A 14,353-nucleotide genomic window follows, 5' to 3' on the forward strand; every position below is an offset into this window, starting at 1 on the left:
ATAAACAGTACCTCTTTTTTTGCACCATGAATGTGGGAAGGGGAGAGGATGATCAGACCTGTGCGATGTACAATATTATGCATGTCATATTAAAAGCTCAGGGTTCGTCTTGTCACGACTGCATTCCTCCTTCATCGTAGCGTAGCGATAATAATCATCCATCTACAAACTAAAGACCAGTCCTTGAAAACTTTGTGTGACGTTATAGTGTGACGGTCCGTGGCGTTTAAAAGGTTGGGGACCACTGGCCTAGAGCACATGCGTGTAGAAAAACGTGCACAAACATTTCTGCTTTACGGGTTCACAGAGTGGTCTACAGTCTTGATATTTCCTGCTGCCCACATGCGAGCTTCGTAAAGGTTTGCTCATTTTCCGCCTTCTGACAGCCAATATCCATCTGTGAGGGCTATTGTAACTACGGCTTAAAGCAAGGACTTTAGAGTACCTGGATGCCGGACAACCCTTTCTTTTTAAATTTCATTAATCAATAATATTTCCATCACAAGGATAAAGCTTTTAAAAACACACAAAAATGGAGGAAAGAAGGAAATCCTGTAAAAAGCAAAAAATAGGAGCATAAACAAAAGCCAAGTGTGAAACTCCGAGGAGACAAACAGTTCTGTAAAGGTGAACTGAACTGAAGTAGCAGAACCACTGCGTTGGAAATGAGCCATCAATAATTAAGTCAAGTGAAGCCAAAGAGTTAGCCAAAGTTAACAAAATTACAAAAGCCTAATTAAACACAGCATCAGAAACCGTGGACCATGACATGGATGGGTAATGACAGAAAGCGCATTGTTACAATGCAAACGCATTTCAAAAACTAATTATGATGTGAATGTATTTGTCTTTGCAAAGCTTAGCCGATTTTCCAAGCTAATTTACCTCAAGACGTCGTTACAGCATGATTTTTATTTATTCATTCATACAAGCTTTGCACATTAGGCCGTACTGCTCTTCAGAACAGACGCAATTACTGTTTTGTGTTTAGTTTCGGCTTTGAGCAACTTTTGTAAACAAATACACCCATTTTAAGAAGATATCTGAAAGGTATGATTAATGAAAATACAACCTAAGAAACATCAAAAGCATATTTTTTTTTCGTTTTAACCAAATTTAACCAATGTAAAATGTTTTACTAGGGTCAAGTAAAGACAAGCTATTAAACATTTGCTAAAAATGTGACTTTTTAAATTTCTAAAAAGAAATGAAAATGTCCACTCTTGCTGAAGTATTTGATTTGATGTGATGTTTATTAGCTCAGTGATTTTGTGTTTGTAAAGTTCAGCCTCGAGGTGTTCAGGCTTTCATCTAACAGAACGAGCTGAAACTGCAGACTGCTGCTTGCTCATGAGCTCAAACAGAAGATTCTTTTTTTAAATCTTTGCAGACTTGTTTGTAATACCAACCAATTATTTAACACAGTGCATATGTAACAGAGAGCAATCACCATGTGGGGCAGCTTGTTTTGTCCTTTTTACTTCACTGATTCAGATTCAGACGTGGCATCCTGGCAACACCTCAGGCTTTGTAGTGCACCTAAAAAAGAATGATAATTTCACTTTTTTGTATCTTTTATTTATTTGGGGGGTTGACCAGAGGCCCTCCTGCAGGGTTATAGAGTTATACATTCCTTTTCTTACATAATGGACAGATAATATGAACTCTTTGTTTGAAAATTAATTTGGTGTGCCCCAAGATATGGCTGTGTTCACTGGAAAACATGATGGCAGCTTTATTTTACTTATGAGCAGATATTAATACAAAGGAATAAAGTACGTAGGATTTTTGTGTCACTGCTTTTAAGGCTACTGCCTTATTTTGTCTTAGAACACTGCAGTCCAGTCCACCATGGATAATTACACACAAAGGGCTTTTAGATGTCTTCTGTATTTTCTGGGCTCTGTAAAGCTATCAGGCATATTCTTGTGAGGGTTGGGATGATAATACATACTCGTACTTTAGCTTTGGGGGTTGGACCCAGTGTTATAACAACTGTCCATGACCACAGAGTGTAAGAAAGTCAGAATACAGCAGCCTATTTCCTGTCTTTCTTTCTTGCTCTTCATATTCTATAACTCTAAGGGAGGTCACAGTGATATTTTTAGTTTGCTTTATTCCAAATCTAACCCCAAACTTGGCTTTTATCATTGTGGTAGTGCTGATGTTGTCATTTTAGGGGACTCTGATGAGATCAGTGTGACAAGTGGTCCCTCCAACACACCCCCTGCAGATGATTAATATTCATGCTTTCTGTTGTTTTACCTCTAGCAGCCATTTTTCTCTACTGATACCTCTTCCTATTCCCTGCATGCTTTCTTTTTTTTACTCAGGGCAATGTGACCTTTTCCTGTGCAGAGTCTGTGTCAGTAGCCGTGACGTTGTTCGGTTCCCAGAGCTTCCTCCAGCTACCTGGAAGGACAGTATCCTCACCTCAAGGAATGTCTGTAGGGTTTCAGTTCAGGACCTGGAACAAAGTGGGGCTTCTGCTGACCTTCAACCTTCCTCAGCAAGGCGGAGGCGTCTGGTTGTACCTGAGCGAGGCTAAACTCCACCTACAGATACATAAAACCGGCAAGGTGATAACTACAGGTCAGTTTGAACTCAGGAGCAAGACAAAGACTTCACTGTAAAAGATGTGGGATTTTTATAAAGATGATGTCACGGTCAGTTCTATTTGGTATCTCTTTTTGAAATAATTTTGAACTGACTGAACTAATAATTCACATTACTAATAAAGCAGTTTGTTTTTTTCTTCCTCAAGTACTGTATTTTGCACTCTATAGGATAAAAAGGCGCATTAAGCAAGACACTAGAATCAAAGATAAGTCGGTCATTCAGTCAGACTTCATTAACTGCGTCACACTAACTCTAGAATTTGTTTCTAGCATATTCACAATACCTGTGACTCCCAACATTGTTTGCAACACATAAAAAAACAGACAGAAACCTCTAAAGCATACATCACTGTGACCATGCCAACTCCCGGCCTACTTAAAAAGTTGTAAAAAATCTCCACAGTTCAAAAGGTTTAGCTGAGTCCAAAGAGTTAGCGTATTCGCTACACCTGTAGGCCTAACTTCTAAGCTTATTTACAAAAGGTAGAAAAACAGACTGATAAACCACAAGCATGTAACAAGAATTTAATATTTAAAAAAGTTACAGATGCCGTGAAGACTCTTTCTGTTTCTTTGATGGGATCCTCAAATGTTCACTTAGACATCGTCTGCCACTCCTCCGCTGCAGATGAAGCTAATGAATGACCACAAAGCATGGCCACAGAGGAAAAGAAATGGAGAAGATAATGGGATATTGATCAATGCCCTAACAGCTCAGAAAATACAGACACAACAGGCTGACACTATCCTGCATGCTCAGCTTATAGTGCATGAGGTTGTAGGAAGGAAACATGCCTGCTATTGCTGTTTTTGCAATCAATTTGGCCCATTATAGTACTCCTCTAAAAGCTGTTGTCACTGAAAAAAAATGATTTAAATGTTGCTTCCAAATGGCATCTGAGTGTTGCTGACTCAGGTGTGACAGACTATCTGATTTGTTCATCTCTTTTTAATGGCCATGCTGGGTTTTGAGGAGAAGCACAAGTGGATAGACAGCCACATAAACATGAAATTATATTTATGAATGCTTTTGTTGCTCCTAGGTGCTGCTCTCAACGATGGCCAGTGGCATTCAGTGGAGCTGAGCTCCAGACAAGGCCGCCTGAGCGTTGTGGTGGACAGAGAAGAAGGAGGCAGCACACAGACCATCTCATCCTTTCCTCTTGTTGTGGAAAGAAGTATCTTCTTTGGTGGTAGGATGTGTACCAGTCAACTGTTCATGCATGTGTAACGCATGCAGACTGTTTCTTTCCATCCATACAGAAACTCACGTCACCGGGTGGAGTTCAGCACCTTTTCTAGCGTCTGTGACAGATATAAAAAAAAAACACGATTTGTTTCCACTGATAGTAGCAGATCCAGCTCCCTACAACGGGGGTGTCAAACTCATTTTCACTGAGGGCCTCATCAGTATAGTGGCTGTCCTCAAAGGGCCAGATATAACTTATACATGTAACTAAATGTAAGGAAAATAAATGTAACTACTCCTGAATGTTAAATAACTCATTATTTATTTATTATAACTTTTTAATGTGAGATTTACAGTTGCATAGAAAACATGTTTGCTTGTTCCTTTAGCATAAATCCTTTTAAATTTGACTCTGTCAGGTTAGGTTATATGGACAGTGTTTAAGTCCTAATGTTTAGTTGCCTAATCCGATATTTCAAGTCAGATTCCCCCTAAATATGAATAAATACACACCAGTTTTTATTTTTTATTTTAAGAAATGAAAAACTTGTATCCTCTCGCGGGCCACATAAAATGACATGGAGGGCCACGTTTGGCCCCCGGGCCTTGAGTTTGACACATATGATCTACAAGATCAGAATATCATTAGCCTATAAAATGGCTGCTTTTTCACTACGTACAGTTATGCGCTGCCTGCACCAGGAAAATGCACAAAACCTAAAATAAACAGACACAAAATTAGGACCATAGCACCTCAAAATCTACACATACAGTATTGCCTCCATATTCATAGGGTTAGGGAACAGAGACACCAGCGAATACAGATAAGCACCCCCTCCCCAGCCAAAGAATGTCCATCAATGGTCCTTACTCATCAAAAAACCTTTCTGGAACATTTATTCAAGAACATTGGAACATTGCTCAACATAGAGAGGTTTTTTTTTTAATTCAGAGCAATAGACTATACTGTGGCATACTTTATAACACACATTAGGAGTGTCACTCTGTGCCTTACAACCAGGAGCCTGTGCTTCCTCCTCCATCAGTAAAGAGAGGGCATCTTCTTCTAGAAGAGGCTGGTTTCATCCATATTAAACACCTTCTCTGGATGATAATTATTCTCCACGATTATCTTCCTGAGCATTTCAGGATATTTTCCGGCTACTTCTGAATCAGCTGATGCCACTTCTCCATTCAGGGTTAGAAACTTTGGTTGGTAGCGATTCAGGAACCAGTGGAAATAGCTGTGAAATATTGGTTAGCAGCCGGCAAGGAAGCCGACGGGCCAGTGTGCTTTTCATCACCGCTCCCCTCGTCCCTCGCAACACCCCATTCGGACGCAAAAGTCTCATGAAAGCATCTTGAACTAGAGTTTTTGTGATGAACCGGAGAAGTCATGAAACTGAGTGTGTGTGTGTGTACATATCCTGTATACATATATTTATATATATACATATACATTCTGCTCTGAATTATATATATAAATGAAAAAAAATGTAAAGTTCACATATTAAAAAAAAACAACCTGAAACTGAAATCAAATTGGAGTTGGCTATAATAATTGGAGTATTTTTATCATATTGTTCATATTACATATGCCATGTGCACATATACATTTCAGATGTTACATATTGCCCTGATTTGTTTCCCATGAACTTCTTTTGGTTCTGTTTTGGTACCGACTGTTCACTGATTTCTTTTCCCTCCAGGTTGTCCTGCAAACGCTGCCAGTCAGGAGTGCAGGAACCCTTTTAACGCCTTCCAGGGGTGCATGCGATCACTGACTGTGGACAACCAAGACTTAGACCTCATTAAGGTGCAACAAAGGCAGCTGGGAAATTACAGCAACCTGCAGATTGACATGTGTGGAATCATTGACAGGTCAGGAGAACATGTTATGATTTTTAAACATTAAAATGAAAGTTGAAGCTGATTGAAACTGTGTTGTTGACAAATGTTTGCAACAACTTTTTGTTATTACTTTAGTTTTTAAGAAAATGTTCTACCGTATAATGTACAAACTGTTTATTTGATCCAATCCTGATATCTTTAAATGTTTCAACGGGTTAAGGAGTCGAAAGAATTTCAACACTGGAGCTGTTAAACAGTTAAACAGTAAAGGGTGCAAAGGTTTTATTGCAGTAAGACAATTAGATGCAAGTGAGCAAAAATGTTTTCATTCTATTCCTTGAACACTTGTTTAACAGCTTTTGTCTCCAAAAGAAGTTAAGTTTGAGTCACTTCCTATGTACAAACAAGCTGCTGTCACAGCTTTTACTTGAAGACCCACTCCCATCATCTTTTGGTCTATTTTCAGAGTTCCCAGTGGTCTTTCATTTATTATGATAATGCCATTGCTAGCCAAGATTTAAAAGAAACAAACTGTTGTTTTCTAGGACATAGTTTCTGCCGAGCACAGGAGTTCATCAGAAATTTGCCTCTGAGTTTTGGGCAGGACTGCTGGCGCGGAGTAAGACTGCTCTCATTTAACATCATGCTTGTGTTTCCACGCCCCCCTGCCAGCTGAGACCCTCTCACATCCTTAACCTAACATGAGCAGTACAAAAATGGCCAGCAATATTGGAGTTATCCAGCTGTACAGTTTTAAGCCAGATTCCAGCTCATACGAGGAAAACAAAACGTACACAGATCTATTAGTCAGTAAGTTGATGCATCAGAATGGAGCAGCACTAGGTCACTTTTCCCAAAGTTTGTGACCTGCCAAAGTACATTTCTATTTAAAGAAAGTTTGGTAACACCTCAAATTTGATCAGAAAATGTTCATTTTATAGTTTGAATGTCACCAGATTAATGAGAATGCATGAGCGCAGCACCGTCATACAAAAACACGCACAGACACCGCCATAGACTGTAAGCAGGCATGGAGAAGATCACAGTAATGGAGTAACAGCACATCCATATGAGGAGAAACCGCCTGAAATATTTTAATGAAACATGTCTGCCCTCCTGCTGTGGTTTTTAGCAGTCTACAGTTTCTGCACAGAAACTTTTTCTTTATGGAAAACAAGTTTTCCTGCACAGGCAAAAACACATTCACCGCGTGGCCCCTCACTGTTATGCCGCTGATTGAATTTCAGCTCAGGGGATGTATTGTGCAGTAAAGTCAGGTGGAAAATGGACTCCACGACACCGCTCCAATACGGTGGTCATAATTCAGGGAAGGTTATTACAGTTTATGTGCCACTGTGTGTATTTTCGTGTTTTAGAGCTGCCACAAACAGCAAAGAACAGTATTAGCCAAAGCCAACACTCCATTAACGACACAAATTGAGTGGAAATCCACAGGGAGTTCAACGCCAGCATAACACCCCATCTCACACAGCACATTCTCCTGCCGCTTCCAGGAAAACTATGGAAAGATGCGCTGCAGGGTGCTTCCCTGCTCCTTTTTTGTCAGGATTCTGCTTAATTCTGCCACCACTGTGGAATCCTGAACTCCTTGTCTGCTATTATCATTTTTCTTTCTCCCTAAAGGTTCAGTGGAGCCAAAAGTGAGGTTTCTGGACAGGTTTGGCAGTTGGACCTCTGCTTCAGTCAAAGTTGGTCTTTTGGCTCGAGAAGAATTGTGAAGTGTTATGTTGATAAAGCTTGATTTAAAGTGAGAAAGCCCACTGCCTCTGCGCCACAGAGTAAAGTAGGAATATTGGCGTGGCTGGCTTCTGCAGATGAAGCCATTTGCTGTCAGACTGCTCTTTAGTCTGCTCCCAGTGTAACATTGGTCAAAAAACCTTTTTTTCCATCTTGCTTTTTATTATGTTTTGTTTTCCTTCTTTATTTCATCTGAGACAGAAATTCCCTCTGGTATTTACCAAAGTTTTCAATTCCATTTCTGATCTCGGTGACTGGGAGGATTTTTGTTCTTTATGACTTTTACAAAATGTTTTGAGCTAAAATGGGGATAGAAAAGACTGTTCAGTGTTTCCAAGAGATGGATCTTTCTACAGTGAAAATTGAACAATCTTCAAATTGCTTTTAAGAGAAGAATAAAGGTCAAGAGTCCCAAGACCGGAATGGAAACAGCTGTGTTAATCAGAGGATTTAACCAGCAAGAAAATTCCAAAATGTTTGTCCTTGGTTGGACATTTTGCATGAGATGGCTTTGAGGTTTTCAACCAGGATAGCTGAGTGGTTAAGGCATCCTGTTAATATCCAATAGTGCAGCAGATAACTGCAGATTTCATAAGAATACTTCACCTAGGTATGCAAGCATGATATTTTCCACATATATGCTAAAAAGTCCACTCTTTTCAAAAATACCGCTGGCCACGCAAAAATCCAAGATGGCGACCATGAAATTCAAGATGGCGTTCCGATGTTTTTGTTTTTTTGGAATATCATTAAAACTATTGGTTTTAGACCCTATAAATGAGTGAAACTTGAATATAAAGTTGGGTATTGCGGACAGTTTGATGCATAAATCGGGTCTGTAGCTCTATTGGTTCTCGAGATACTGTCTATTGATATTCTTTAAAATTGACGTGTGTGACAAACGACGTGCGTTACATCTCCAGAAGTAGTAATTTTCTGATATAAAAATAAACGATATTGATAGTTAGCCTAAACAAGAATGATTTGATCAATTGTCATACCAACAGCATGTTATTTTGCTAGTATATTGCCCTGAAATCAATTTTGTATTTGTGTTCATGCAGAGGTTATGCTAGCTGTTGACTATCCTTCGAAAACAATAGCGAATCACATCTACAGATGTTTTATATGCTCAACGATTGTAGAATCACAATTCACATTTACATGTGCACAGTGCTGTGCATGGGAGGCAAGCATTGTAGCACTTGCATCGACCAGTACAACCAGCCTTCCCAGTGCAGCCACATTTCACGAGTTGTTGGCAGCTCTTGAAGATCGGGTCCTTGGTTGTCCAGAGGATCTGCCATTCTGAACCAACCTTCTTCCATCCCCACTCTGAGGGGTCCTCTGTCACTAGCTGGCACTGGGTTGCCTGGCCCCACACACAACCAGCTTGGTATGCAGCACGCCTTGTGTGTTGGACCAAAGCTGCACTGGTGGGAGGGATGGCTTCATACGACCTTTGTTTTCGGGCAAACAATTCAAGCCTGGCATCATCTACAGATTCAGCAGAGCTAGACCTGTCATACATCAGTATGACAAACTTCTCCAAGACTTGCAGGTCACCATCATTCACACAAACAGGGTATTGACTGAGCTTTGAGAATACAGGTGATACTTCTGGGTAGATATTCCATGTCTGCCAAGCAGTTACTTTGCCCTTGCCACGGAACGCAGACACAGTATCACAACCTGTGAAAGCATGAAAGAATGACATGCCTGTATGATGCCTCTTTCATCTTTGTGAGCTTCGAGTTCAGGTGATTTCGGACAAAAGCGTGTCCTTTAGTCTAGTAGAATTGACACTGGGTGACTGCACACCAAGTTGCCTAAGACGCTGTTCATACAATTGGCAGATATGTGCCAAATTAAATTTCACTGGCCCTTCAGAACCTAGAATACTTTCAACTATGTATGCCACGAGCTCTGATAGTACAATTGGATAGACATCAGACTCTGATTGAGAGACATGAGTGTTTTTCTCAATTTTTTTCAAGTAGGACTTTTCCTTGTTGTAAAGACCTGTGAGACAAACTCTGTGATACTTTAGCTCCTGTGCAATAGCGTCTCCACCACTGAGTTTTGCCAGAAGCTTCCCATCACTGAGTGTTTCAGAACACTTCTGGAGTTTGTCGTTTATGTTCATGGTCATTACCTGTCTCAAGTCAGAGACAGGAGCTACTTTGTCACACAATATACATGTTTGCCTGTCATGAGTTGTGCGTCAGTGCTTCACGGGAATATCTTCCAACTCACTCCCACAGTCAGATCGCCGCTTCCTTGCTCTTTCCAGCTTGGTGTTGTTGAAGAGCAACCGACAGCTAACATGGTACTTTGCATTGTTCCTCTTCAAAGTAGCAGCAATGCCGTCGCCTTCATTGAGTCTTGCTGGATCAAGAGCCAGTGGCATCTGATTGATATCATGGAAGAGTGGGATGTTCGTCCCAAGCATGGTGTAACCGTCATCTTCAATAGCATAATTGGTGCGAGGTAATGTAAGACTTTCATTCGGTTTTTGTGTCTGGCAGAGAAAACACTTGGACCAATCAGTTTGTCTTACATGAAACACAGGTGTTGACGTTGAATCCGCCATGCTGAATTTTGTATAAGGCCGAGGGGCTATCCTTTTACCGCCTTATGTAAATATACACACATTCCTGTATAGGATACAACTGGGTTCAGTCTCCCTACACCCAGCCCGATCGTTCATTTAATGCCACTTTAATTCCCGTGCGATCTGTACACCCTCCAGGTGAGAACATGGGCCGGTCATGTATAGTCCCCTTACCCTTGGCTCGGCTCTCCCGCGCTGGCACATCCTGTCAATTCAGGTGCGGCTTTCTAACTCTATCTACAAGCTATGAAACTACATGTTAGTATTGTTAGCTAATTGACATGGGACTGTTAGAAAGCATTTGGGACGCTAAACTACACTACACTAAAGCTACACTAGAAAAGATTTTCTATTACTACAGCGTTAGCTAGCAAGATTAGCGGGCATTAAACCCCATGCTGAGTTGCACAGCAGTGATGCCACCAGTGTGCCCTGGTTGTGTGTTGACAACACTCTAATACATTTTTACTGTCATAATTCAATGATAAATGTGAAAACAGAAGGACCTGTTAAGTTTTTCAACAACAAAATTAATTTAATGTTATATATGATCTTTCACATCTTTGTAAAAGTTGTCGCTTTGTAGTCAAGCGTGCTCTGTCGCGATTTTGTGAAAATGCTGACATATCATATCTGGAGAACCATAATAGCTACAGCCATAAAAATGGTACCAAAATGTCTGCAATACCCACATTTATAGTCATGTTTGACTTATATATAGGGTGTAAAGTCAATAGTTTTGATGGTATTTCAGAAAAACCCAAAATTCTGGAGGCCATCTTGAATTTTTTGGCCGCCATCTTGGAAATCTGTGTGGCCAGCGGTATTTTTGAAAAGACTGGATATTTTAGCACATATATGGAAAATTTCATGCTTGCATACCTAAGTGAAGTATTTTTTCACTTGTCTGCTGCACTACAATGGGCAGGAGCCCTCATGAGCTCAAAGCCAACTCCTGGTAGTATCTTGGGATCTGTGCCTTATTTGTCTTTAGGTGCTGAAAAAAGCTTTCATCTAAATGCTTGAAGTTTTCAGAAAAAACTTTGACACTTTGCATATCTGAATTAATAATTACTGGGAGAGAGATATTTATTTTTATTACAAGTTCATTTGGTGTCTTTTTTTGTTTTTCTCCCATTATTTACTTTCTTATTAGATCTTTTTTTTTAATCTGTTTACTCATTTTATTGTTTTGTTGCTTTTATTTGCTCCCAGATTATTTTTCTTTAACTGTTTTTAAAGCAGTTTCAAAGCATTTAGTTAACCCCTTGATGCTTATTGATGCAAATATGCATCAAGCCACTTTGGCTCTAAAATTACCATCACATAGCAGCTACTTGACAACAAAAACATGAGTGAATTTCTTTATAGCTGGAAATAAATTCAGGTGTCAAGAGGTTAAAGATGGAGCAGTCTGAAATTGACACTTGAAAGGATTTAAGAATAGCTGTAGTCAGGCAGAAGTTAGTGATATGCCATTACTGTAGCTCCATCTGTACTCTTTTTAAAATACAGCACGATCAAAATGCCGGGAAAACAGCATTTGTACCCCAAATAAAAAAGTTCTGTTTGTTACTTTGTGCACATGTAAGAAATTTCCTGTTGTTTAATTCTTTACTTTAAAACATGTCTCATGCGTTTAATTGAAATTCTTCAAAGGAAGAAATGAAGGCTTTCTCTTCTGTGTGTCTCAGATGTTCTCCGAGCCGCTGCGAGCACGGCGGCCGCTGCTCTCAGTCCTGGACCATCTTTCACTGTAACTGCTCTGACACCGGCTACAGCGGCGCCACCTGCCACAGCTGTGAGTCACACACACTCAAGCATCGACACACACACTCTAGCACCATCACACACACTCTAGCACCATCACACACACTCTAGCACCATCACACACACTCAAGCAGCATCACACTGTTCATGTCAACCGTAAATTTCTCTGTAAATTTTTCCCTCTTTTTGGTCTTGCCTCTCCTGTCCCAGCTCATTTGATTTTGCATTTCTTCATTCTGCTGCTTAATATTTAGCTTTTTATAGCATTATTTATTAGCATAAAACCACATTTAAAGACCTACTTTAAGATTTAGTTGGGGATATTTGAGGCAACAGCTTTAATTTTTTTTAAATAAGTGATACTTTGGTTGCATATTATTTCAATTACTGGTATTATTTTTATATTTTATTGATCAATATAAAAACTTTAATGTGATTTTTACTCCTACCATACCTCAGGATTCCTTTTTCCAGCTACCTTTCTACTTTTTATTTGGCTTTTTTCGGTTCCACTGTCCTAAGTTGAAAAGTGTCAACTTTTTCAAGCTAATTGTAGCTAAAGTGAAAGCTATTCGCTCCTTAAACTCCAACTCTGATCCCCCTTTGATATATTTTAAAAGGATACTTGAGTGGTCTCTTAATATTTGACTATGCTGTTATTGAGGCGTAAACCTCAAAATACAAGCTGTTTACATAAAAGACATGCATGGTCATAGGTTAAAACAACAAGCAGTCATAAAAGACATAAAAATACCAAAATAATAATAATAAACAATCAAAAATCTCTGGCTAATAATTACTGTTAATAAAATGAGTTATTTGTTTATTTTAATGCTGAAAACTGTTTCTCTCTTTATTTGACCTAATCATCTAAATAAATCTTCATTTTATCACAAAACTATTGAGAGTTTTTTCTCACAATGTTAAAAAAATTTCCACACGCATTATTTATCACGGATATATTTGCATACATAACATGAAGATAAAAGAAAAACGTAAAAATGTAAGAAGTAAATGGAGTTCTTTGGCACATTCTTTTACGAGTCACATCTTGTATAGCTTTTTATTTTAGGAGCAACATTTAAATCAGAACGGCGCAATCCTGGTTCTGAATATACACCACCCTGCCTGTTTTTCAGCTCTCCATGTGCTTCTTGCTGCTGATTACCTGGATCAGTTGTGTTTAGTTATTGAGAATGAGGACACGCCTTAGTCAGCTGATCAGCAGAACGCAACTGGAAAACAGGCAGGATGACCAGAGTGACCAGAGTTGGATCTCTCTGATGTAGATGAAGACGAGCAGGCACTTCCTACATCAGCACCCAGAAACCTGATATTTTCAGGCTCCTTGTGAAACACAAACTCATCAAACATGCATTTGTGTATGTCTATTATCCTCTGGAGGAAATTCTGTCTGTAAAGGTTCAGAACGGAGTCTGTGAAAAAGGTAACAGTGTTGAAGTGCAGCTCTCATCAGAGTCTGACTTCCTTTCAGCTGTGCAAACCAGACTCCTGCTCTGTTCGCACAGGGATCAAATGGCTCCTAGCAACAGGAGGGGGACATGATTGATTGTCTTTCTAAAATCCCCCAAAATACATGTTGACCAGATGTACAAACTCCCATGAGCCTTTGAAAATCCCAAACAGTTGAAACAAACATTCTGGTCCCTTCTTTTAAAATCGGGAGCCAACCAGCCCCTAGATGCCTCAGGTTGCTCATCCAGAGATACTGGCCGGCCCGGCATGTCATTTCAAAGCTGCAGAGATGTGCCAGCAAAGACAGTCTTACAACAGTCAGAGCTGTAAGAAAAAAAAACAGCGCTGCTCCCTGGAGTCCGGCTGCTGTCTGATTTTTTGCTTTGTGTCTCAGCAAATATGAAATGCAAATTCTCCTGAGAGAGCTGTACATTCAGTGCGGTTAGGAAGAGGAGAGTTTTTGTTTGTCTGAAAAATGATGGATGATGGACCTTTGAAGGTTGGCGTGAGATGAAAAACAGGTGGGCAGAGTGTAACCTTACATGTATCAGTTTGACTCATTGTCTCAAGAAAACAGAGAGAAGACTTTGAGGTTTGTTGGTCTACTTTCACATCCTCCTTTACTGCTGGATTACCTCTCTGACATGGGATCGATTCAGCTCCAATATTAAAGTTCCACTCTGATCATCTTTTGATCTATTTCAAAGCGTTCCCATCGATCTTTTTATTAGGATTATGCTGTTTTTAGCCAAAGAAATTTTTTTTAAAACATTGTTTCTGCGTATGAAGTGATATCTGTTCCTCCACATTGAGAACAAGTCATAGTTTTGAAATTAAAATGTCCTAAATTGCAAACAGAATATTCAGTTTAAAAAAAAAACATTTTAAGTAGAAAATGAATATGTTAAATGTTTGCTTTCAAAATCTTTTCTTTGTTCATAAAATACATGTTTTTCTTTGCGACACAAATGTTTTCAGATGCCTTCTCTTTTATCTCGCCTTTTCCCTATCTTTGATTTTGCGTTTACAACTTTCAGTGTTGCAAATGTGCCACTAAACAGCCAATCAGAGACCAGA

General features: G+C 39.5%; 1 protein-coding gene across 9 annotated transcripts in view; it reads left to right on the top strand.

Annotated features, from left to right (window-relative positions):
- Nucleotides 1-14,353, top strand: part of LOC105356097 (contactin-associated protein-like 4) — a 258,282-nt gene that overhangs the window by 77,032 nt on the left and 166,897 nt on the right. For all 9 annotated transcript variants that reach the window (XR_013650452.1, XM_078934174.1, XM_078934178.1 and 6 more), the window contains 4 exons: nucleotides 2,334-2,592; nucleotides 3,662-3,811; nucleotides 5,517-5,688; nucleotides 11,725-11,831. Coding sequence is in view for 8 of the 9 variants with exons in the window: in XM_078934174.1 (XP_078790300.1) it covers nucleotides 2,334-2,592; nucleotides 3,662-3,811; nucleotides 5,517-5,688; nucleotides 11,725-11,831 (688 nt within the window). In the remaining variant the exon portion in view is untranslated. The remainder of the gene's footprint in view (nucleotides 1-2,333; nucleotides 2,593-3,661; nucleotides 3,812-5,516; nucleotides 5,689-11,724; nucleotides 11,832-14,353) is intronic.

Source organism: Oryzias latipes, chromosome 17 (genome assembly GCF_053564925.1).
Source record: "Oryzias latipes strain Hd-rR chromosome 17, Olatipes_Hd-rR_3.1".
Taxonomy (NCBI): domain Eukaryota; kingdom Metazoa; phylum Chordata; class Actinopteri; order Beloniformes; family Adrianichthyidae; genus Oryzias; species Oryzias latipes.